Here is a 27,300-nt window from a genome sequence, read left to right on the forward strand (position 1 = left end):
AGGGATGGACAACCTGCAGCCCCTGCCCACCCCCCCATCAGCAGTTTTTCTATTGTTATGTGTGACGATCAGTGACTGACAATTAGCCCAAATAGATTGGTAAATTAGTCCAGCGGGCCAGCTATGTAAACTTAGTAATCATGGTCTAATTACCGGCCGGGGGGCCCCTTTGATTTTGCTAGTCTCACTCACATATAATAAAACCTGTGGAGAAAAAATGAATATAACAGCAAATCTTCCTCTCCGACCCATGGCAAAATGTGTAGAATTCACAAAATTAACTCAAAAACGTAAAAATGTTTCACTGTACTGTTTTACACATGTTGCTTCCTGTGCACGTGGCAAATAAACTTTGAAACTTAACTGAATTTAAGATGATTTGTATGATGAATATTGCATTCTCTGGAGTGATGAATCAGGCTTCACTGTCTGGCAGTCTGATGGACAAATCTGGGTTTGGCAGATGCCAGGAGAACGCTACCTGCCCGAGTGCATAGTGCCAACTGTAAAGTTTGATGGAGGAGGAATAATGGTCTGGGGTTTTTCATGGTTTGGACTAGACCCCTTAGTTTCAGTGAAAGGAAATGTTAACGCTACAGCATACAATGACATTCTAGATGATTCTGTGCTTCCAACTTTGTGGCAACAGTTTGGGGAAGGCCCTTTCCTGTTTCAGCATGACAATGCCATACAGATAACTTGACTGGCCGGCACAGAGCCCTGGCTCGCCAACTGCGAGCCTAATCGCCCAACATCGGTGTCCGACCTTACTAATGCTCTTGTGGCTGAATGGAAGCAAGTCTCCGCAGCAATGTTCCAATATCTTGTGGAAAGTCTTCCCAGAAGAGTGGAGGCTGTTATAGCAGCAAAGGGGGACCAACTCCGTATTAAGGCCCATGATTTTGGAATGAGATGTCAGACAAGCAGGTGTCCACATACATTTGGTCATGTAGTGTTTCTGTAAGAGGGAAAGAAGGAGAAAGTAGTCAATGTTTAAAAAAAAAGAAAGACAGACCTGTTGTTGGAATTCCCCTTACTGAGAAAGCCATTATCACAGCTACATTCCTCTGGCTCAGCCTCACAACTGTTATCCTGATGTCACCATCTTAACATGATTATTATTGTCATACGTTTATATATCGACTTGAACTACATTCTTTCTTTTCTTTTCAGTTCAAGCAGTTCCACAAAGAAATCATTTCTGAGCTGGAGAGGAAAACAGAGTTGGATGTGAAATATATGACTGTAAGTACCTTGACCATTGTAGGACCTTGGCAAGGGACAATGTAATAGCAAGGAGTGTGTGAGTGCATGCGTGTGTTTGTGTAGGTGTCTGTATGTCTACGTGTACAGGTATGTGAGTACACACTTCAACATGGTCTCCAGGGCCTCCCGAGTGGCGCAGCAGTCTAAGGCACTGCATCGCAGTGCTAGCTGCGTTACTATAGATCCTGGTTCAATACTGGGCTGTGTCGCAGGGAGACCCATGAGGCGATGCACAATTGGCCCAGCGTCCTCCGGGTTAAGGGAGGGTTTGGCCGGCCGGGATGTCCTTGTCCCATCGCGCTCTAGCAACTCCTGTGGCGGGCCGGGCGCATGCACACTGACACGGTTGCCAGGTGTACAGTGTTTCCTCCAACACATTGGTGTGTCTGGCTTCCGGGTTAAGCGTGCATTGTGTCAAGAAGCAGTGCGGCTTGGCAGGGTTGTGTTTCAGGAGGATGTACGGGAGTTGCAGCAATGGGACAAGACTTTAACTACCAATTGGGGATAAAAAGGGGTAAAAAACAACAACAAAAACATAGTCTCAATATCCCCTGTCCTTTCAATATCCTCTATCACCAATATCCTCTATCACCTCCTCAATATCACCAATATCCTCTATCACCTCCCCAATATCCTCTATCACCTCCCCAATATCCTCTATCACCTCCTCAATATCCCCTATCCCCTCCTCAATATCCCCTATCCCCTTCTCAATATCCTCTATCACCAATATCCTCTATCACCTCCTCAATATCACCAATATCCTCTATCACCTCCTCAATATCCTCTATCACCTCCTCAATATCCCCTATCCCCTCCTCAATATCCCCTATCCCCTTCTCAATATCCTCTATCCCCTCCTCAATATCCCCTATCCCCTCCTCCTCTCCTTGCATTCAAAGTCCTCTCCATCAAACCTATCTTATCCTCTGTATCTCTCATCCAGGCAACATTCAAGCGGTACCAGTCAGAGCACAAAATGAAGCAGGACTCTCTGGAGCGCTCTCAGACGGACCTGAAGAAGCTGCGGAGGAAGAGCCAGGGAAAACAAGCCACCAAGTACGAGAAGAAGGAGAACGAGGTGAGACTAGAACCAGATCTTAGTTAATCAAGGAGAACGAGGTGAGACTAGAACCATATCTTAGTTAATCAAGGAGAACGAGGTGAGACTAGAACCAGATCTTAGTTAATCAAGGAGAACGAGGTGAGACTAGAACCATATCTTAATTAATCAAGGAGAACGGGGTGAGACTAGAACCAGATCTTAATTAATCAAGGAGAACGAGGTGAGACTAGAACCAGATCTTAGTTAATCAAGGAGAACGAGGTGAGACTAGAACCAGATCTTAATTAATCAAGGAGAACGAGGTGAGACTAGAACCTGATCTTAATTAATCAAGGAGAACGAGGTGAGACTAGAACCAGATCTTAATTAATCAAGGAGAACGAGGTGAGACTAGAACCAGATCTTAGTTAATCAAGGAGAACGAGGTGAGACTAGAACCAGATCTTAGTTAATCAAGGAGAACGAGGTGAGACTAGAACCAAATCTTAATTAATCAAGGAGAACGGGGTGAGACTAGAACCAGATCTTAATTAATCAAGGAGAACGAGGTGAGACTAGAACCAGATCTTAGTTAATCAAGGAGAACGAGGTGAGACTAGAACCAGATCTTAATTAATCAAGGAGAACGAGGTGAGACTAGAACCTGATCTTAATTAATCAAGGAGAACGAGGTGAGACTAGAACCAGATCTTAATTAATCAAGGAGAACGAGGTGAGACTAGAACCAGATCTTAGTTAATCAAGGAGAACGAGGTGAGACTAGAACCAGATCTTAATTCATCAAGGAGAACGAGATGAGACTAGAACCAAATCTTAATTAATCAAGGAGAACGAGGTGAGACTAGAACCAGATCTTAATTAATCAAGGAGAACGAGGTGAGACTAGAATCAGATGTAATCTAATCTCACCGAGGTCTCAGTGATCAGACTGTCTACTCAGTGCACCTTGGTGAGACTAGAAAATGCCCTTGTCCTACTTTTAGAATTTTCTCAATTTTGAAACGGGGTGTCTTTTTTTTCTTTTGGAACAACACGATCAGCTGAGAAGTGACTCTGTGTGCAGTTAGTTTTTTCTGATGGTGTGAGCATGTGCTTGGGTTCCTTGAGTTTCTCAGACGGCTATAGAGAGCACTTTAACAGACGGTCACGTGACTTTACCCTCATCCAAAACTACCTTTTTCACTATGTGTCTCAATATAAAAACCAGACAGACCATTATTGCTCTTGGTTGCCATGGTTGTCATGTTTTGTTTTCACAAACAATGCCTAACCCTTCTATGGACTTCCTTATAAAGTAATGATTTACACACATGGAGCAGTAATCCACAGAACAGGGGTTCCCAATTACATTCAGCCGCGGACCGATTTCTTTCTTGAGTGGATGGTCGGGGGCCCAGAACATAGTTATAAATACTTTGTACACTGCAAAATGACCACAATAATCCCAAACAGATACTGTATAGTATTTCACAAAAGCAGAATCATTTCAAACCTTGATTACATTGGGATATGATCACATATACCTCTTTATTTATGAGTGGGAATATCTATTCCTAAATTCCTGGTGATTTTTACTGTCTTTTATGTCCCAAAATTGTTCAAATAAATTGGGTGGGCAAATAAAATCCCCCGGATGTAATGCTCGTCGTATGAAAGGGACCAAGGCGCAGCGGGTTGAGTGCTCATTTTTTACTTTTAATTAGAACACTGAAAACGCAAAACAAGAAAACGCACGAACGCACAGTAATGCAGGCTACACACAGCAATACAAAAACAACTTCCCACAAAGGGACAGGTGAAAACAGGCTACCTAAGTATGACTCTCAATCAGCAACAACGATGTACAGCTGTTCCTGATTGAGAGCCATACCAGGCCAACAAAGAAATACACAACATAGACAGAACATAGAAATACGAAATAAAGAACATAACCCAAAAACCCCGGAATACTCTAACCAAACACCCCCCTACATAAACACATATACTAACAGACCCCGAACCACATAAAACAAATACCCCCCTGCCACGTCCTGACCAAACTACAATAACAAATAACCCCTTTACTGGTCAGAACGTGACAGTACGCCCCCCCCCCCCCCCCCAAAAGGTGCAGACCCCGGATGCACCTCACCCAAAAAATAAACACAAAATAAACCCCCCAAACTAAAGGGAGGGAAGGGAGGGTGGCTGCCGTCACCGACGGTTCCCGTGCTACACCCCCCTCCCCAATCCTCCTACTGTGGAGGTGGCTCAGGCTCTGGCCTTAGTCCCCCACCTAACCTGTCCACCCCCGCTGAATACCTCTGGCTGAGGCACGTCGCTGTAGACCTCGGGCTGAAGCACTTCGCTGTAGACCTCGGGCAGACAGACGACTCTGGGAGCTCCGGACTGTAGGGCGACTCTGGGAGCTCTGGACTGTAGAGCAACTCTGGCTGCGCCGATTCCGGACTATAGGGCGACTCACTCGGTTCCGGACTGTGGCCGTCTCACTCGGTTCCGGACTGTGGGCCGTCTCACTCGGTTCCGGACTGTGGGCCGTCTCACTCGGTTCCGGACTGTGGGCTGGGTCTCTTGGTTCCGGACTGTGGGCCATCTCTAGATGGGGCACTGTCGCCGGACACTCTGGACGGGGCACTGTCTCCGGAAGCTCTGGACAGGGCACTGTTGCCGGAAGCTCTGAACGAGGCACTATTGCCGGAAGCTCTGGACGGGGTACTGTCGTCGGAAGCTCTGGACGGGGTACTGTCGTCGGAAGCTCTGGACGGGGACTGCACACTAAAAGCCTAATGCGTGGGGCTGGTAGTGGAGGTACCAGACTGGAGACACGCACCCCAAGGCTAGTGCGAGGAGCAGGAACAGGACGAGTTGGACTGGGCTGATGCACTGGAGGCCTGGTGCGTGGGGCTGGTACTGGACATGCCAGACTGGATACACGCACCCCAAGGCTAGTGCGAGGAGCAGGAACAGGACGAGTTGGACTGGGCTGACGCACTGTAAGCCTGGTGCGTGGGACTGGCTTTGGATACGCCAGACTGAATACACGCACCTCGGGGCTAGTGCGAGGAGCAGGAACAGGACGAGTTGGACTGGGCTGACGCACTGGAGGCCTGGTGCGTGGGACTGGCTTTGGATACGCTAGACTGGATACACGCACCTCAGGGCTAGTGCGAGGAGCAGGAACAGGACGAGTTGGACTGGGCTGACGCACTGGAGGCCTGGTGCGTGGTGCTGGCTTTGGATGTGCCAGACTGGAAACATGTACTTCAGGGCTAGTGCGAGGAGCGGGAACAGGATACACTGGGCCGTGAAGGCGCACTGGCGGACTTGAGCGCAGTACTGGCACCACTCTTACTGGCTGGATGTCCGCTTCCCCCTGGCAAATGCGGGGTGCTGACACCGCGCACACCGGCCTGTGGATGCTCGGCCTTGACGCCGTGTGCATCACCCCATAGCACAGGACCTGACCAGTAACATGCTGCCTCCAGTAACCACGGGGAGTTGGCTTGGGGCTTAATCCTGGCCCAGCCAAACTACTCGTGTGCCCCTCCCCAAAAAATTATTTGGGCTGCCTCTGAGGCTTAAATGCCAATCGTGTACCCATATAACAGTCCCGATCTTCGCTCCACCTTCGCCGTTCCTCCCTCACTGTCACCACCTGTTCTCATGGGAGGCGATCCCTTCCAGCCTGGATCTCCTCCCATGTGTAGGATCCTTTTCCTTCCAAGATGTCCTCCCAAGTCCAGTACTCCTTGTAGTCCACCTGCTGCTCCTTCCTCCGCTGCTTGGTCCGTTGGTGGTGGGAAGTTCTGTAACGCTCGTCGTATGAAATGGACCAAGGCGCAGTGGGTTGAGTGCTCATTTTTTACTTTTAATTAGAACACTGAAAACACAAAACAAGAAAACGCACGAACGCACAGTAAAGCAACACTGAAGGCACATCGAGGATCAAATGCCTCTCATCACATTCGAATGGACAGTGTGTTTTAGTGAATGTGGGGAGTGGGAGCACTGTACACTCTTGTGTGAGTATTGCGCTCTCAAGTGTTGACTGGCTATGGGTACAGCCAACTCTGGAGTATGAAGTGTGCACCTAGGAGCTGGTAGTTGGCCTGGAGTTGGTTGGTAGTATACACTCACTGACAGGCTTCACAGGGTGTAGTGGGACTGGGAACAGGGGAAGAGTTTATACATAAAAAAATGTTGCCTTAAATAGAGTAGACTTGGAGTGGTGTCTGGTAGCATATTTGGCCACTAACAGTAATCAGAGGATACAGAGTAATAGTCTTCCTAACCATAGACTTCTTTATTAAATAGGACAAGGGACAAGGTGAGAGATGGGCCCCAGGAGATGCTGTCTGTTGATGAAACCCACTCTGGCTCTGCTCAATAACTCCTCTTTCACTCCTGCTTTATTGACTGGTTTCATCGGTCCTACGTTGATGAGTGTCAGTGTGTGAGCTGGGTTTCTTTTTAACATGCAGCACATGTTCTATTATTATTCTGACTGAAATCCTAGAAGCACTAGCTTACTGGGAGTTTGGAAGAGGAGAATCATGTCTCTTTCTATCCCAGAAGCACTAGCTAACTGGGAGTTTGGAAGAGGAGAATCGTGTCTCTCTCTATCCCAGAAGCACTAGCTAACTGGGAGTTTGGAAGAGGAGAATTGTGTCTCTCTCTATCCCAGAAGCACTAGCTAACTGGGAGTTTGGAAGAGGAGAATCGTGTCTCTCTCTATCCCAGAAGCACTAGCTAACTGGGAGTTTGGAAGAGGAGAATCATGTCTCTCTCTATCCCAGAAGCACTAGCTCACTGGGAGTTTGGAAGAGGAGAATCGTGTCTCTCTCTATCCCAGAAGCACTAGCTAACTGGGGATTTGGAAGAGGAGAATCATGTCTCTCTCTATCCCAGAAGCACTAGCTAACTGGGAGTTTGGAAGAGGAGAATCGTGTCTCTCTCTATCCCAGAAGCACTAGCTAACTGGGGGTTTGGAAGAGGAGAATCATGTCTCTCTCTATCCCAGAAGCACTAGCTAACTGGGGGTTTGGAAGAGGAGAATCATGTCTCTCTCTATCCCAGAAGCGCTAGCTAACTGGGGGTTTGGAAGAGGAGAATCGTGTCTCTCTCTATCCCAGAAGCACTAGCTAACTGGGGGTTTCGAAGAGGAGACTCTTGTCTCTCTCTCTTCAGTTTCATCTCTTCTTAATTGCTTTTTGGTTGTAATCTTGTTATTAACCATCTTTGTTTCAGTATGTATATTATCTTTGCCTATGAATGGCACCCTTTAAAAACAGGGTTGTAATCTAGTCTGATCTTGGTGAAACTAATAGACAGTGATGTATTGTGGCTTGATATGTGGACAGAAACTCCCTGCTCTTATGAAGTGTTAATGGTTTGTCATTGTCCTATGAATATGACACCTGTTGATTAGATAAGGGCCAACCCATACACTCTTAGTAGTCATGTATCAGACTGTATTTAGTTTTGATCAACTGTGATCTGCTGTGATCTACTTTAGGTCAGTTGTCAGAAGATATAAATGGATGAAAAAGTAACAACCTGCGCTCTCCAAAGTAATGCATGAATGCCTTTTAATAGATAGATTATAGATAAAGTAGCATGGATCGGTAATGGAATTTCCCCACATCTGTCTTTTTCAAACCTCTACAGGAGAGCACACCTTACACCGGTTTTAAGGTCTCTGCACTGGCTGCCTGTGAGTTTTAGAATTAATTTTAAGATTCTTCTATTGGTTTTTAAATCAATCCTTGATTGTGCACCCCAATACATGTCAAACATGCTTTTGAGTTATGTACCCAGTAGGTCCCTCAGGTCCTCTGGCACTGGCCTTTTAACTATTCCAAAGCCTAGGACCCAGAGGCATGGAGAGGCAGCCTTTAGTTATGATGCCCCCAGCCTCTGGAATAGCCTGCCAGAGGACCTGAGGGGGGCAGAAACTGTGGACATATTTAAAAGAGATCTTAAAACACACCTTTTTAGCTTTGCTTTTCCTTAGGGTGATTTTTAGTCGGTCAGTTTTTGTTATTCTTTTGTTTTTTTATCCGCTTATGTTTGTGTAGTAAATACACTGCTAAAAAAAATAAAGGGAACACTTAAACAACACAATGTAACTCCAAGTCAATCACAGTTCTGTGAAATCAAACTGTCCACTAAGGAAGCAACACTGATTGACAATAAATGTCACATGCTGTTGTGCAAATGGAATAGACAACAGTTGGAAATTATAGGCAATTAGCAAGACACCCCCAATAAAGGAGTGGTTCGGCAGGTGGTGACCACAGACCACTTCTCAGTTCCTATGCTTCCTGGCTGATGTTTTAGTCACTTTTGAATGCTGGCGGTGCTTTCACTCTAGTGGTAGCATGAGACGGAGTCTACAACCCACACAAGTGGCTCAGGTAGTGCAGCTCATCCAGGATGGCACATCAATGCGAGCTATGGCAAGAAGGTTTGCTGTGTCTGTCAGCGTAGTGTCCAGAGCATGGAGGCACTACCAGGAGACAGGCCAGTACATCAGGAGATGTGGAGGAGGCCGTAGGAGGGCAACAACCCAGCAGCAGGACCGCTACCTCCGCCTTTGTGCAAGGAGGAGCAGGAGGAGCACTGCCAGAGCCCTGAAATTTTTTTTGTATTTTTTAATTTGTTTTATTTCACCTTTATTTAACCAGGTAGGCAAGTTGAGAACAAGTTCTCATTTACAATTGCGACCTGGCCAAAAAATGACCTCCAGCAGGCCACAAATGTGCATGTGTCTGCTCAAACGGTCAGAAACAGACTCCATGAGGGTGATATGAGGGCCCGACGTCCACAGGTGGGGGTTGTGCTTACAGCCCAACACCGTGCAGGACGTTTGGCATTTGCCAGAGAACACCAAGATTGGCAAATTCGCTCCTGGTGCCCTGTGCTCTTCACAGATGAAGCAGGTTCATTCTGAGCACATGTGACAGACGTGACAGAGTCTGGAGACGCCGTGGAGAACGTTCTGCTGCCTGCAACATCCTCCAGCATGACCGGTTTGGTGGTGGGTCAGTCATGGTGTGGGGTGGCATTTCTTTGGGGGGCTGCACAGCCCTCCATGTGCATGCCAGAGGTAGCCTGACTGCCATTAGGTACCAAGATGAGATCCTCAGACCCCTTGTGAGACCATATGCTGGTGTGGTTGGCACTGGGTTCCTCCTAATGCAAGACAATGCTAGACCTCATGTTGCTGGAGTGTGTCAGCAGTTCCTGCAAGAGGAAGGCATTGATGCTATGGACTGGCCCGCCCGTTCCCCAGATCTGAATCCAATTGAGCACATCTGGGACATCATGTCTCGCTCCATCCACCAACGCCACGTTGCACCACAGACTGTACAGGAGTTGGCGGATGCTTTAGTCCAGGTCTGGGAGGAGATCCCTCAGGAGACGATCCGCCACCTCATCAGGAGCATGCCCAGGCGTTGTAGGGAGGTCATACAGGCACGTGGAGGCCACACACACTACTGAGCCTCATTTTGACTTGTTTTAAGGACATTACATCAAAGTTGGATCAGCCTGTAGTGTGGTTTTCCACTTTAATATTGAGTGTGACTCCAAATCCAGACCTCCATGGGTTGATAAATTGGATTTCCATTGATTATTTTTGTGTGATTTTGTTGTCAGCACATTCAACTATGTAAAGAAAAAAGTATTTAATAAGATTATTTCATTCATTCAGATCTAGGATGTGTTATTTTAGTGTTCCCTTTATTTTTTTGAGCAGTATGTTTATGTTTTTATTTTCATTGATTTTATTAGTTATTTTCCTTTGAAGCACATTGCGTTGTTGCATTCCATTTCTGAAATGAATAAAGCCTGATTTGATTTGCTGCAACATCTGAGCTCAATTAATTCTCTCTCCATATGTCTGTCACTCTCTCTTTCCCCCCCTCTCTCTTTCTCAGTCTTCCAGTCTTTGAGTGATTGTTTACAGTAGAAATTAAGCTCCATAGTTTAGATGGCATGGCCCCATCATTGGGGTAAGAGAGAGAAACAGTGAGAGAGATAATTAGAGAGAACTGGGCTAGACATTAAAGGAGGGTCTGTGACAAAACCACAAAACAAGAACCTTAGAGACAAATAGTCTGTCACTGTCGTCAAGGCAACCGGAAGAAAGGAGAGGAGAGATAGGGGAGGAGGGTGAAACAGAGAGTGAAAGTTTTTTCAAAGAGGACCTGAGCTGTCTGTGTGTAATGTCAGTTCCGTGGTCTGCTTTGTGAGGGTGTTTCAATACTGAGTCAATCGCTGGGAAGGCGTGTGTTCTGCATCCCAAATGGCACCCTATTTCCTATATAGTGTACTACTTTTGACCATACACTACATTGGGAAAGGGTTGCTATTTGGGATTTAGACAAAGGTTCTTTCAGCAGAGTTATTGAGTTTCTACAGGATAGGTATGATGGAGTAACAACAGGGGGTGAGTTGCAGACAGGCAGAGCAGAGACTCATTATTCGCCTCCCAAGTGGCGCTGCGGTCTAAGGCACTGCATTGCAGTGTTGCGGTGTCACTACAGCCTGGGGTTTGAACCCAGACTGTGTCACAACCGACCGTGAGTCCCATAGGGCGGCGCACAATTGGCCCAGTGTTGTCCGGGTTAGGGGAGGGTTTGGCTGGGGGGGCTTTACTTGGCTCATTGTGCTCTAGCAACTCCTTGTGGCGGGCCAGGCGGCTGCAAGCTGACATTAGTTGTCAGTTGAACGGTGTTTCCTCCGACACATTGGTGCAGCTGGCTTCCAGGTTAAGCGAGCGGGTGTTAAGAAGCGCGGCATGACTCGACCTTCGCCTCTCCTGAGCCCGTTGGGGAGTTGCAGTGATGAGACAAGATCACAATTGGATATCACAAAATTGGGGAGAAAAAGGGGGTAAAATTACAAAAAAAATGTGTGGATATATTCAAAAATAGAAAGAAATCTCATTATTCAACATTATTCAATATAAGCCCGAACGTGACCTGAACAGTTAGGCAAGCCGCTTTTTTCTGAGCATGCAATTACAACCTTACTGAATGGTTTAACAGTCAGTCTCCTCCCTTGTATCCTCTCATCAGTACGCTTATGGAAAAAACACAAGATTTCACATGGAAAATCACATGATTTCACAGGTGAAATTTCCATGTTTTGCACATGTGAAATCGTGTTAAACCATGTGTTTTCGAACACTTATATTTCACATATGGATTTTCACAGGTGATGCCCTGGAAACAAAAATGTGTTGTTAAGATACACACACAGTACTTTTTGCATACAGTTGAAGTCGGAAGTTTACATACACTTAGGTTGGAGTCATTAAAACTAGTTTTTCAACCACTCCACAAATTTCTTGTTAACAAACTATAGTTTTGGCAAGTCGGTTAGGACATCTACTTTGTGCATGACACAAGTAATTTGTCCAACAATTGTTTTTCAGACAGATTATTTCACTTATAATTCACTGTATCACAATTCCAGTGGGTCAGAAGTGTACATACATTAAGTTGACTGTGCCTTTAAACATTTGAGTTAATTGGAGGTGTACCTGTGGATGTATTTCAAGGCCTACCTTCAAACTCAGTGCCTCTTTGCTTGACATCATGGGAAAATCAAAAGAAATCGCCAGCCCGAGGAGACCTCCACAAGTCTGGCTCATCCTTGGAAGCAATTTCCAAACGCCTGAAGGGTACCACGTTCATCTGTACAAACAATAGTACGCAAGTATAAACACAATGGGACCACGCAGCCGTCATACCGCTCAGGAAGGAGACGCGTTCTGGCTCCTAGAGATGAACGTACTTTGGTGCGAAAAGTGAAAATCAATCCCAGAACAACAGCAAAGGACCTTGTGAAGATGCTGGAGGAAACAGGTACAAAAGTATCTACAGTATATCCAAAGTAAAACAAGTCCTATATCAACATAACCTGAAAAGCCGCTCAGCAAGGAAGAAGCCATTGCTCCAAAACCGCCATAAAAAAAGCCAGACTATGGTTTGCAACTGCACATAGGGACAAAGATTGTACTATTTTGAGAAATGTCCTCTGGTCTGATGAAACACAAATAGAACTGTTTGGCCATAATGACCATCGTTATGTTTGGAGGAGAAAGGGGGAGGCTTGCAAGCCGAAGAACACCATCCCAACCGTGAAGCACGGGGGTGGCAGCATCATGTTGTGGGGGTGCTTTGCTGCATGAGGGACTGGTGCACTTCACAAAATAGATGGCATCATGAGGATGGACATTTATGTGGATATATTGAAGCAACATCTCAAGACATCAGTCAGGAAGTTAAAGCTTGGTCGCAAATGGGTCTTCCAAATGGACAATGACCCCAAGCATACTTCCAAAGTTGTAGCAAAAGGGCTTAAGGACAACAAAGTCAAGGTATTGGAGTGGCCATCACAAATCCCTGACCTCAATACCATAGAATATTTGTGGGCAGAACTGAAAAAGTGTGTGCGAGCAAGGAGGCCTACAAACCTGACTCAGTTACACCAGCTCTGTCAGGAGGAATGGGCCAAAATTCACCCAACTTATTGTGGGGAGCTTGTGGAAGGCTACCTGAAAAGTTTGACCCAAGTTAATCAATTTAAAGGCAATGCTACCAAATACTAATTGAGTGTATGTAAACTTCTGACCCACTGGGAATGTGATGAAAGGAATAAAAGCTGAAAGAAATAATTCTCTCTACTATTATTCTGACATTTCACATTCTTAAAATAAAGTGGTGATCCTAACTGACCTAAAACAGGGAATTTTTTACTAGGATTAAATGTCAGGTATTGTGAAAAACTGAGTTTAAATGTATTTGGCTAAGGTGTAGGGTAACTTCTGACTTCAACTGTACATATTTGACCCACTTTGTTGTGTATGTTTATTTATACAGTAATTATTATTCAACATGTTCTTACCTGGGATTTTAACTCACAACCTCTTGGTTCACAGCATTCTGACCTTCCTGCTACGCCACAATGTCTGTGTCAGTAACTCATTACACCTGTATTCCTACACTTTAAACTTCAAAGCAAATCTCAGCGTTGTTGAAAATACTCTCAAGAAAAACTATTATATTTATCATAGCTGATTCAGGAGTATCATTAAACCAGAATAATAACACAATTGCTGAGATACGTAAATTAAATCAATGTTGAGAGAATACTCAGATTAACTGAAATAGCAGTCAGATGGCACTCTGTTGCTAAGTGCAGAGATGAATTATAGGTGAGGAATGTTTAGGGGGATGCTACAGACTTGATGGTGCAGCATAAAGACCAGCAACTCCAGAAGTTGTGACCTCAAATTCCAGATTGGTCATAGTTTAGCAGAACAGTGATTACACATAGAATTGCACATTTGTGTGTTCCAAAACCATGTTTTTACATCTGAAATGTCATGTGAAGTGTTCCAAAAACACATGTTTTCACATGATTATTTCACATGTGAAATGTCATATATGAATGGTTCCAAAAACACGTTTTCACATGTGAATTGTCACGTGTAGTGTTCCAAAAACATGTTTTCACATGTGAAATGTCACATAAGAGCTCGATTCGCTCTTATGTAGCAAAACATAAAATTGTGTTTTTTACAATGGGTAAAAGTAAAGACTCAAAGCTAGAAAATTGTATATCATATAATACAGTTGAGGGACAATGCGAAAGTAATTCTGCTATGAAAGTTGATAAACGTGTAACCTCACTTTTGAGAAAATGGTCATTCAATATTTTGGTACACCTGCTGGAGAGATCTTCTTTGTCTACACCCATTCAGCATTGTTCACACCCTCTTAACTTTAGCCCTACCCATCTCTTTAAGGATTCTCATGTGAGGCCATGTACCAAACAACCAAGGATTTCAAGACTATAAGCTGGTTTATACTACGGGCGTGTTCGTAAATTCAATCTGGAGTGCCAGAGTGTGCTCAGAGTGTGCTCTGGGTGTTCGTAAACTCAGAGCGTTCAGAGCACACATTGGACGCTCTGGCCGAAGAGTAGGGTTGATCCGAGCGTTCTGACCTAACAACAGCAGTCAAGCACCCAAGCTAACTGGATAATGTTGGCTAGCTTGCGAGCTACTTCCAGACACAAATGAGGGAACAGCTCACTCTGACCATTTTACTTGCCCTAGCAGAGCTTTTTAGGCTGTTTTTATGTTATCCAGCGTGTTGGTGACTGCAACTGTGCTGCTGGCAATAATTTAATTACGCTTTTTTTGCCAACGTTTATTGACACCAGCCATATTCAACGGGTGTTGAGCGTTCATAAATTCATCAGTTATTCTGCGCTCTGGCACACTCAGACGAGTGCTCTGAAATCGGAGTAGATAGCCAGAGCGAATTTACCAGCTACACTACCGGTCAAATGTTTTAGAACACCTACTCATTCAAGGGTTTTGCTTTGTTTTTATTACTTTCTACAGTGTAGAATAATAGTGAAGACATCAAAACTATGAAATAACACATATGGAATCATGTAGTAACCAAAGAAGTGTTAAATAAATCTAAATATATTTTATAATTGAGATTCTTCAAATAGCCACCCTTTTTCTTGATGACAGCTTTGCACACTCTTGGCATCCTCTCAACCAGCTTCATGAGGTAGTCACCTAGAATGCATTTCAATTAACAAGTGTGCCTTATTAAAAGTTGGTTTATGGAATTTATTTCCTTCTTAATGCGTTTGAGCCTATCAGTTGTGTTGTGACAAGGTAGGGGGGTATACAGAAGACTTGGTAAAAGACCAAGTCCATATAATGGCAAGAACAGCTCAAATAAGCAAAGAGAAATGACAGTTCATCATTACTTTAAGACATGAAGGTCAGTCAATCTGGAAAATGTCAAGAACTTCAAATGTTTCCTCAAGTGCTGTCGCAAAAACCAAGCGCTATGATGAAACTGGCTCTCATGAGGACTGCCACAGGAATGGAAGACCCAGAGTTACCGCTGCTGCAGAGGATACGTTCTTTAGAGTTACCAGCCTCAGAAATTGCAGCCCAAATAAATGCTTCACATAGTTAAAGAAATAGACACATCTCAACATCAACTGTTCAGAGGAGACTGTGTGGTCGAATTGCTGCAAAGAAGCCACTACCAAAGGACACCAATAATAATAATAAGAAGAAGAGACTTGCTTGGGCCAAGAAACACAAGCAATGGACATTAGACCGGTGGAAATTTGTCCTTTGGTCTGGAGTCGAAATTGGAGATATTTGGTTCCAACCGCCGTGTCTTTGTGAGACGCGGTGTGCATGAACGGATGATCTCCGCATGTGTATTTCCCACCGTAAAGCATGGAGAAGGAGGTGTTATGGTGTGGGGGTGCTTTGCTGGTGACACTGTCTGTGATTTATTTAGAATTCAAGGCACATTTCTGCAGCGATACACCATCCCATCTGGTTTGGGCTTAGTGGGACAATCATTTGTTTTTCAACAGGACAATGACCCAACACACCTCCAGGCTGTGTAAGGGCTATTTTACCAAGAAGGAGAGTGATGGAGTGCTGCATCAGATGACCTCCACAATCCCCCGACCTCAACCAAATTTAGATGGCTTGGGATGAGTTGGACCGCAGAGTGAAGGAAAAGCAGCCAACAAGTGCTCAGCATATGTGGGAAGTCCTTCAAGACTGTTGGAAAAGCATTCCAGGTGAAGCTGGTTGAGAGAATGCCACGAGTGTGCAAAGCTGTCACCAAGGCAAATGGTGGCTATTTGAACGATCTCAAATTTCAAATATATTTTGATTTGATTTAACACTTTTTTGGTTACTACATGATTCCATATCTGTTATTTCATAGTTTTAATGTCTTCACTATTATTCTACCATGTAGCAAAAATAAAGAAAGCCATTGAATGAGTAGGTGTTCTAAAACTAGTGAACGGTAGTGTAGGTCTATTGACAGTTGTCGCAGTGACATGAACATTGTATTGAAATGGTTACTGGCATAGTGGAGTCTTTTGTTTAGACATGTAGCTAGCTAGCTAAACAATTAACCATAATCCCAACTCATAACGTTACTACCCTGCATGTATCTGCAACACCATTGCAGTTCTATGATGTGATATCTTTCAAAAAAGCAACGTTTGACCGGATTACCTACACATACTGACCAGCTCATGTTATAGACAGAAGCGTGCTACATGGCAGACCAATCCGAACTCATCTCTCGCCATGTCCAGCCCATCCATTATCTCAGCCAATCATAGTTTAGGGGAAAGTTCCTGTCTTTTTTCTGTGGTTAAACCAACTAGGCTTGTAATTTAACAATTGTATTTATATTTACAGATGGCATACAAGTTTGTTATTAAGGCACAAGAAAGTTCACATGTTCCAGAAGACCTTTCTGCCCAAAAAAACCTTTCTGTCATAAAAAATTTAAAAGTTTACACTCAAATGGCTCTCCTGTGAAGTAGTTATGCGCAACATAGGCCTAGTTTCTTGAAATGAGTCACAAATTAACTTGGCATGCCTCACTTGCAATTTAATTAAAACTTATAGGATACTTTAGATGTGCTTATGGCACACTGTTAACATTTTCTTGTAAATTTATAGGAAGTTACCAGGTATTGAGTTGCGGTGAAAATAGTGGAAACAACTTTTAATGTATTTCTACAGCTGAACTGTATTTTGTCAGTAAATATACAACAACAAACGTTATTCAGGAAGTACACAGAAAATCCAATTGTAATTCAATACTGGAAAATTTGGAATTGGGTTCACATTCTGAATTGGCTGTAATTGACCTCAACATTGGTTAGCACACTTAGGACACAACCACATCGAGGATTGAACTCACAAACACTTGGATGCCAGCAACCTGAATTTCCTGCTTCACCACCAGGTCTGTGGGCATGACAGAGATTGGCCACAGATTTAACGGCAACATTACAATTCTGCACTTTACTAAAAATGCCCAGAATCAATTAAATAATTGTGTGAATATCTGACAACACCAACTAAAAGTAGCAGTGCTCAGGAACACTTGACATTTCTCTTAAAGCAGCTCCGTGCAGCCAATGGCAATTTCCGCTTCAGGTATAATGCCTGGAGACACTTGTGGATTTGTTTCACCTCTGACACCACCAAGCGGGTGTCTGCTAGGGCAGATTTGATATAATCTAGCTTTAAGTGTGCATAAATGCTCTCGGGATTTGAACTTGCTACCTTTTGGTCTGGCGTGCATTAATGCCTGGTTATTTGTTACCAAGAACATACAGTATATCCACACACTTAAAAAAATATGAGTACGTTTACGATACAGTGTTGTTCCCTGGTGTACAAAAAGGTCAAAGGTACACATAGGTACCTTCAGAGGTACACATAGGAACTCACATGGTACTGTTAGGTACCTTTTCAGGGTACATTTGCGGATAATCTAGTATAATGGTACGTTTTTCTTCCCAATATATTATATTAAATATAAAGCTGCTGTGGGAATTTACCAGTTGGGTGCGTTCACATTCTTTGAAATTGTTGGGAAATGACAATCGGCTAATGGCCAACCAGCTGTGTATTTGGTAAATTCAGTCATATTTGGTAAATTCCCACTTCCCACTTGGTTACACTCATTACTGCACTTTGAAATGTAGGTGGGGGCAATGTGCTGGTGGGGGTTCATTAGGATATTTGGGAGCATCTGTTCTATTTTTGCCAACCGTCAGTGGAAATGTTGCACCTGTTTAAGTGGTTTTATGTTCAGCACCTCTTTTTATATTGTCAGATCTGCAATCTTTGTAAGAACTTGTGACAGTCAAGAGCTGCACTATTAAGATGTTGCTGTGCATTTTCGAGTAGCTTAATGGCAGCTTCTTCACAGGAAGGTAATGTTTACATTTCAGTAACTTAGGTTTTAGGGTTAGGTTTTTGGGGTTTTTGTAAAATTCACAGCAACTTACTGTAGCTGATCCATCACACTCACTGACCTGATAGTCTGGTAGGAAAGTGAGTATTTCAATTACATGGTGACTGCTATGAAGGAAATATCAAATCAAAATGTATATGTCACATGCACTGAATACAACAGTGAAATGCTTACTTACAAGCCCTTAACCAACAATGCAGTTTTAAGAAAATACAACAAAAAAAGTAAGAGATAAAAGTTAAAAATAATTAAAGAGCAGCAGTAAAATAACAATAGCGAGACTATATACATGGGGTACCGGTACAGAGTCAATGTGCGGGGGCACCGGTTAGTCAAGGTAATTGAGGTAATATGTACATGTAGGAAGAGTTATTAAAGTGACTATGCATAGATAATAACAGAGTAGCAGCAGCATAGAAGGGGGGGGGCAATGCAAATAGTCTGGGTTGTCATTTGATTAGATGTTCATGGCTTGGGGGTAGAAGCTGTTTAGAAGCCTCTTGGACCTAGACTTGGCGCTCCGGTACCACTTGCCGTGCGGTAGCAGAGAGAACAGTCTATGACTAGGGTAGCTGGAGTCTTTTACAATTTTTAGGGCCATCCTGTGACGCCGCCTGGTATAGAGGTACAGGATGGTAGGAAGCTTTACCCTGGTGATGTACTCGGCCATACACACTGCTAGAGGTCGACCGATTAATCGGAATGGCCGATTTTTTTTTACAATTATTATTATTATTTTTTACACCTTTATTTAACAAGGCAAGTCAGTTAAGAACACATTCTTATTTTCAATGACGGCCTAGGAACGGTGGGTTAACTGCCTTGTTCAGGGGCAGAACGACAGATTTTTACCTTGTTAGTCCAACGCTCTAACAACCTGCCTTACATTGCACTCCACGAGGAGCCTGCGTGGCAGGCTGACTACCTGTTACGCGAGGGCAGCAAGAAGCCAAGGTAAGTTGCTAGCTAGCATTAAACTTACAAAAAACAATCAATCTTCACATAATCACTAGTTATCTACACATGGTTGAGAATATTACTAGTTTATCTAGCGTGTCCTGCGTTGCATATAATTGATGCGGTGCCTGTTAATTTCTCATTGAATCACAGCCTACTTCGCCAAACGGGTGATTATTTAGCACTGTCGTTGCACCTAACCATAAACGTCAATGCCTTTCTTTAAAATCAATACACAAGTATATCGTTTTTAAACCTGCATATTTTGTTAATATTGCCTGCTATCATGAATTTCTTATAATTAGGGAAATTGTGTCACTTCTCTTGCATTCCGTGCAAGCAGTCAGGGTATATGCAGCAGTTTGGGCCGCTTGGCTCGTTGCGAACTGTGTGAAGTCCATTTATTCCTAACAAAGACCGTAATTAATTTGCCAGAATTGTACATAATTATGACATAACATTGAAGGTTATGCAATGTAACAGGAATATTTAGACTTAGGGATGCCACCCGTTAGATAAAATACGGAACGGTTCCGTATTTCACTGAAAGAATAAACGTTTTGTTTTCGAAATGATAGTTTCCGGATTCGACCATATTAATGACCTAAGGCTCATATTTCTGTGTGTTATTATGCTATAATTAAGTCTATGACTTGATATTTGACAGAGCAGTCTGACTGAGCGATGGTAGGCAGCAGCAGGCTCATAAGCATTCATTCAAACAGCACTTTCGTGCGTTTGCCAGCAGCTCTTCGCAATTCTTCAAGCATTGAGCTGTTTATGACTTCAAGCCTATCAACTCCCCAGATTAGGCTGGTGTAACCGATGTCAAATGGCTAGCTAGTTAGCAGGGTGCGCGCTAATAGTGTTTCAATCGATGACGTCACTCGCTCTGAGACTTGGAGTAGTTGTTCCCCCCGCGGCTTTTGTGGAGCGATGGGTAACGATGCTTCGAGGGTGGCTGTTGTCGATGTGTTCCTGGTTTGAGCCCAGGTAGGGGCGAGGAGAGGGACGGAAGCTATACTGTTACACTGACCATACTAATGTGCCTATAAGAACATCCAATAGTCAAAGGTATATGAAATACAAATGCTATAGATAGAAATAGTCCTATAATTCCTATAATAACTACAACCTAAAACTTCTTACCTGGGAATATTGAAGACTCATGTTAAAAGGAACCACCAGCTTTCATATGTTCTCATGTTCTGAGCAAGGAACTTAAACGTTAGCTTTTTTACATGGCACATATTGCACTTTTACTTTCTTCTCCAACACTTTGTTTTTGCATTATTTAAACCAAATTGAACATGTTTCATTATTTATTTGTGGCTAAATTGATTTTATTTATGTATTATATTAAGTTAAAATAAGTGTTCATTCAGTATTGTTGTAATTGTCATTATTACAACAACAAAAAAAGAAAAATCGGCCGATTAATTGGTATTGGCATTTTTGGTCCTCCAATTATCGGTATCAGATTTGAAAAATCATAATCGGTCGACCTCTACACACTACCCTCTGTAGTGCCTTGTGGTCGGAGGCCCAGCAGTTGCCATACCAGGCAGTGATGCAACCCTTCAGGACGGCCTCAGTGGTGCAGCTTTAAAACCTTTTGAGGATCTGAGGACAAATGCCAAATCTTTTAAGTCTCCTGAGGGGCAATAGGTTTTGTCGTGCCCTCTTCACGACTGTCTTGGTGTGCTTGGACCAGGTTAGTTTGTTGGTGATGTGGACGCCAAGGAACTTGAAGCTGTCAACCTGCTCCACTACAGCCCTGTCGATGAGAATGGGGGCGTGCTCGGTCCTCCTTTTCCTGTAGTCCACAATCAACTCCTTTGTCTTGATCACGTTGAGGGAGAGGTTGTTGTCCTTGCACCACACGGTCAGGTCTCTGACCTCCTCCCTATAGGATGTCTCATCATTGTCAGTGATCAGGCCTACCACTGTTGTGTCATCGGCAAACTTAATGATGGTGTTGGAGTCGTGCCAGGCCGTGCAGTCATGAGTGAACAGGGAGTACAGGAGCGGACTGAGCACGCATCCCAGAGGGGCCCCCATGTTGCAAATCAGCATGGCAGATGTGTTGTTACCTACCCTTACCACCTGGTGGTGGCCAGTAAGGAAGTCCAGGATCCAATTGCAGAGGGAGGTGTTTAGTCCCAGGGTCCTTAGCTTAGTGATGAGCTTTGATGGCACTATGGTGTTGAACACTGAGCTGTAGTCAATGAATAGCATTCTCACACAGGTGATCTGTTTGTTCAGGTGTGAAAGGGCAGTGTGGAGTGCAATAGAGATTGCATAATCTGTCGATCTGTTTGGGCGGTATGCAAATTGGAGTGGGACTAGGGTTTCTGGGATAATGGTGTTGATATGAGCCATGACCAGCCTTTCAAAGAACTTCATGGCAACAGATGTAAATGCTACGGGTCGGTAGTCATTTAGGCAGATTACCTTAGTGTTCTTGGGCACAGGGATTATGGTGATCTGCTTGAAACATGTTGGTATTACGGACTCACACAGGGAGAGGTTGAAAATGTCAGTGAAGACAATTGCCCGTTGGTCACTGCATGCTCAGAGTACACGTCCTGCTAATCCGTCTGGCCCTGTGGCCTTGTGATTGTTGACCTGTTTAAAGTTCTTACTCACATCGGCTGCGGAGAGAGTGATCACACAGTCGTCCGGAACAGCCAATGCTCACATGCATGTTTCAGTGTTACTGGCCTTGAAGCGAGCATAGAAGTTATTTAGCTCGTCTGGTAGACTTGTGTCACTGGGCAGCTCTCGGCTGTGCTTCCCTTTTTAGTCTGTATTAGTTTGCAAGCCCTGCCACATCCAACGAGCGTCGGAGCCAGTGTAGTACGATTCGATCTTAGTCATGTATTGACACTTTGCCTGTTTGATGATTTGTCGGAGGGCATAGTGAGATTTCTTATAAGGTTCTGGGTTAGAGTCCCGCTCCTTGAAAGTGGCAGCTCTACCCTTTAGCTCAGTGTGAATGTTGACTGTAATCCATGGCTTCTGGTTGGGGTATGTATGTACAGTCACAGTGTGGACAACGTCATCGATGCACTTATTGATGAAGCCAGTGACTGATGTGGTGTACTCCTCAATGCCATCGGAAGAATCCCGGAACATATTCCAGTCTGTGCTTGCAAAATAGTCCTGTAGCTTAGCATTTGCTTAATCTGACCACTGTTTTATTGACCAAGTAACTGGTGCTTCCTGCTTTCATTTTTGCTTGTAAGCAGCAATCAGGAGGATAGAATAATGGTCAGATTTGCCAAATGGAGGGCGAGAGAGAGTTTGTACGCATCTCTGTGTGTGGAGAAAAGGTGGTCTTGTCACGTTTCCTTAAGGGCAGGGAGAAGGGGCAGAGTCAAGAGCAGGAGACTGAGGTCCAATAGTGCCGAAGTTTATTTCCACCGAAACAAAGGTGATCAAAAGGCACAGGTTGCGCACAACACCCAAACGGAAAAGGTTATCCAAATATGATAACACACGGGGCGCAGCCCGGCAATAAAAATATAGAATGCACCATGCTGAAAACACAAAACAGCGTACACAAAATCACTGCCCGTCGACATACAAATAATCCTGCACGAATACAGAACACAAAGGAACAAACTAAATACCCCCCCACTAATGACAGACAAGAAACAGGTGCGGACCTAGACAGACAAAAACCAAAGAACACAGAAACATAGATCGGTGGCAGCTAGTAGACCGGCGACAACGACCGCCGAGCGCCGCCCGACCGAGGAGGGGCGCCATCTTCTGTGGATACTGTGACAGGTCTGGAGTTTTTTTCCATCTGGTTTCACGTTTAACATGCTGATAGAATTTAGGTCAAATTGATTTAAGTTTGCCTGCATTAAAGTCCCCGTCTGCTAGGAGTGCCACCTCTGGATGAGTGTTTTCCTGTCTGCTTATGGCGGTATACAGCTCATTCCATCACGGTCTGTGATGGTATGTAGACAGCTAAAAGAAATACAGATGAAAACTCGCTAGGTAGATGGTGTGGTCTACAGCTTTTCATGAGATACTCTACCTCAGGCGAGCAAAACCTTGAGACTTCCTTAGATATCATACACCAGTTGTTGTTTACAAATATACATAGGCCGCCACCCCGTGTCTTACCAGATGCTGCTGTTCTATCCTGCCGATAGTGTATAACCTGCCAGCTGTATGTTATTAAATTAAATTTGTAAGTCGCTCTGGATAAGAGCGTCTGCTAAATGACTTAAATGTAATGTAAATGTAATTAATGTTGTCGTTCAGCCATGACTTGGTGAAACATAAGATATTACAGTTTTTAATGTCCCGTTTGTAGGATATACATGCTCTTAGTCCATCCCATTTATTTTCCAGCGATTGAACGTTGGCTAACAGTACAGGTGGCAAAGGCAGATTAGCCACTCGTTGCCTGATCCTCGAAAGGCTCCCCGATCTCCTTCTGCGAAATCTCAGTTTCCTTCTCCTGCGAATGACGGGGATAAGGGCCTGTTCGGGTGTTTGGAGTATATCCTTCCCGTCCGACTTGGCAGCCATCCTCTCCTGCACCATCATCATTGTGTGGTTGTGTACAATCTTACATTTATGAACAGAGCAAATTAACTAGGATGACATTCCCACTTATGGGAGGCCAAAAAGAGCTAGCTGAAAGCCATGCCTCAAATTAGCCACACCTGCAATCGTCTAATAGGCTGCTGCTTTTACAGTATGCTGCCAATCAGCTATTGATGTGCATGTTGTCAACAGAAGAGTCAGTGAAGGCTCAGTATGTTACTGGCAAGATTTCTAGTGGCAGCAAGTGTCCTGTAGGTTACATGCAACATTTTGCCAGTAAGTTCGTGTAACTTTTACAATAACTTACTGACAAGTAGTTTCCAGTTAAGCAATTACAAAATCACAGCAACTTTTGGCTACAAGTTGACATTAAGTTACTGTAAAATGCACAATAAGCTCTTCCCAGTGCAGCTCATTACTGACACATACTCTTTAAATGTTTGCAGAACACAGTGTCAAAGGAGGTGCTCTACTTGCATTGGCATAACCATCAAACACTTAAACTGCTACAACACTTCAACTGAGGGTTGGCACAAATACACATCTATTTGACCACGCCCCCAAATATGCTAATGCGACTACCAGTACATTGCCCCCACCTATCAACGCGCAGTGATGATCATACCTTATATTCAAAATATTGGGTAGAAAAATTGCCCTTTATACTTACAAGGTACCAAACTGTACCATGTGAGTTCATATGTGTAGCCTACCTGTGAAGAGTACTTTTGGCCTTTGTATACCCCAGGGAACAACACTGTAGTGTAACATAACCATACCCTTATTTTTTCAGTATGTTCCAAGCAATTAGTATGAACCTGGTGGGACTGCAGAAACTTGGATTTCCTGCATGAGATCACGTGTGCACATGTGAAATTCATGTGTTTTTTTCCGTAGAGGATATCTGGAGACAATCTCATACATATTGTCCCCACCCCACAGTAACCCATAACCCTTAATAACCTGTCCCCTACCCCAGCCCACAGTATCTAACCCTTTTTGACCCCCCCGTGCCCCCCTTTACTGACCTGTCTCCCTTCCTCCCTCCCCTCCACCTTCCCCTCCTCTTCTCCTCAGTATATAGAGACCATCTCGACACGGCAGAGTGACATGCAGAAGTTCATCGCTGACGGCTGCAGAGAGGCCCTCCTTGAGGAGAAGAGACGATTCTGCTTCCTGGTCGACAAACACTGCACGTTCTCTTACCATGTCACCACCTTCCACGAGAAGGTACTGCAGTACTGCACGCAAGGGTCCTTTAGTTATTAACCTTTAGTCCTTTAGTTCTTGAGTCCTTTAGTTAACCTTTAGTCCTTTAGTTAACCTTGTCTTAAAGGTAGACTCAGTGATATGGCATCATCATACACAGTGGGGAGAATTCACATCATCAACAACAGAATTTAAATCCACCAGAACGGACACTATTGGTTGTCCCAGATTTGTGCCCTCCCTTGAGGCATCATGCCCACCTTGGGGTTGATATGGCTGATGCTACGTGTTGTTCAGCACTGCAACCCCTGCTCCTCCTAACCTGGCCATATAAGTCAGTGGTTACGTATTGGGATTAGTTACTTGGAAAAGTAATACATTACATATCACTTGTTATATTTAACACAAGTAACATGTTACTTTACAATATTACTTTGTGTGGAACGTACTGCGTTCTTTCATGAAAAACATCTCTAAATCTCACTGTTTGTTTGAATGTTGAGGGAGCAAGGCAAGCAGCGTGCACTTTACCAAAGATAGGCTATTTACTAACTCAGGGGTCATCACTAGTTTCTCCTTAAATCTGTGGCGCTGTTTTCCTGTGCTAGATTTCAAGTGCTGCGCTATATATGGGCTGCTTGATTAGCTATATATAGAGTAGGCTTACATCGGTACAGCTTTCCTATCTTTTCATTCAAAATCTTTCTTTCAAGCCGCCAGTTCTGGTTATAAACCACAAGTACAGTCGTGGCCAAAAGTTTTGAGAATGACACAAATATTAATTTTCACAAAGTCTGCTGCCTCAGTTTGTATGATGGCAATTTGCATATACTCCAGAATGTTATGAAGAGTGATCAGATGAATTGCAATTAATTGCAAAGTCCCTCTTTGCCATGCAAATGAACTGAATCCCCCAAAAAACATTTCCACTGCATTTAAGCGCTGCCACAAAAGTACCAGCTGACATCATGTCCGTGATTCTCTCGTTAACACAGGTGTGAGTGTTGACGAGGACAAGGCTGGAGATCACTCTGTCATGCTGATTGAGTTTGAATAACAGACTGGAAGCTTTAAAAGGAGGGTGGTGCTTGGAATCATTGTTCTTCCTCTGTCATTGTTCTTCCTCTGTCAATCATGGTTAACTGCAAGGAAACACGTGCCGTCATCATTGCTTTGCACAAAAAGGGCTTCACAGGCAAGGATATTGCTGCCAGTAAGATTGCACCTAAATCAACCATTTATCGGATCATCAAGAACTTCAAAGAGAGCGGTTCAATTGTTGTGAAGAAGGCTTCAGGGCGCCCAAGAAAGTCCAGCAAGCGCCAGGACCATCTCCTAAAGTTGATTCAGCTGCGGGATCGGGGCACCATCGGTACAGAGTTTGCTCAGGAATGGCAGCAGGCAGGTGTGAGTGCATCTGCACGCACAGTGAGGCGAAGACTTTTGGAGGATGGCCTGGTGTCAAGAAGGGCAGCAAAGAAACCACTTCTCTCCAGGAGAAAACATCAGGGACAGACTGATATTCTGCAAAAGGTACAGGGATTGGACTGCTGAGGATTGGGGTAAAGTCATTTTCTCTGATGAATCCTCTTTCTGATTGTTTGGGGCATCCGGAAAAAAGCTTGTCCGGAGAAGACAAGGTGAGCTCTACCATCAGTCCTGTGTCATGCCAACAGTAAAGCATCCTGAGACCATTCATGTGTGGGGTTGCTTCTCAGCCAAGGGAGTGGGCTCACTCACAATTTTGCCTAAGAAGACAGCCATGAATAAAGAATGGTACCAACACATCCTCCGAGAGCAACTTCTCCCAACCATCCAGGAACAGTTTGGTGACGAACAATGCCTTTTCCAGCATGATGGAGCACTTTGCCACAAGGGAAAAGTGATAACTAAGTGGCTCGGGGAACAAAACATCAATATTCTGGGTCCATGGCCAGGAAACTCCCCAGACCTTAATCCCATTGAGAACTTGTGGTCAATCCTCAAGAAGCAAGAATGGGCTGCCATCAGTCAGGATGTGGCCCAGAAGTTAATTGACAGCATGCCAGGGCGGATTGCAGAGGTCTTGAAAAAGAAGGGACAACACTGCAAATATTGACTCTTTGCATCAACTTCATGTAATTGTCAATAAAAGCCTTTAACTGTCACGTAGTATAGGGGTTATTTGTTATTATAGTTTGGTCAGGACGTGGCAGGGAGTGTTTGTTTTATGTGGTTCAGGGTGTGTTTTGTTTATGTGTTTAGGTAGAGGGGTATTTGATTTATTAGTTCGGGGTTTGTTAGTCATTGTTCTATGTTAGTATATTTCTATGTTCTATCTAGTCTTTTGTATTTCTATGTTTTAGTTTATTGGGGTTGGACCTTCAATTG

At 44.0% G+C, this 27,300-nt stretch overlaps 1 protein-coding gene across 1 annotated transcript in view; it reads left to right on the forward strand.

The window, feature by feature from the left end:
* Nucleotides 1–27,300, forward strand: part of LOC106609807 (BAR/IMD domain-containing adapter protein 2-like 1) — a 67,099-nt gene that overhangs the window by 18,930 nt on the left and 20,869 nt on the right. The window contains exons 5-7 of the mRNA XM_014208834.3: nucleotides 1,174–1,245; nucleotides 2,213–2,347; nucleotides 24,799–24,951. Coding sequence (XP_014064309.2) covers nucleotides 1,174–1,245; nucleotides 2,213–2,347; nucleotides 24,799–24,951 — 360 coding nt within the window. The remainder of the gene's footprint in view (nucleotides 1–1,173; nucleotides 1,246–2,212; nucleotides 2,348–24,798; nucleotides 24,952–27,300) is intronic.

The sequence above is a fragment of the Salmo salar genome, chromosome 01 (assembly GCF_965601325.2).
Source record: "Salmo salar chromosome 01, fSalSal1, whole genome shotgun sequence".
NCBI classification, from domain to species: domain Eukaryota; kingdom Metazoa; phylum Chordata; class Actinopteri; order Salmoniformes; family Salmonidae; genus Salmo; species Salmo salar.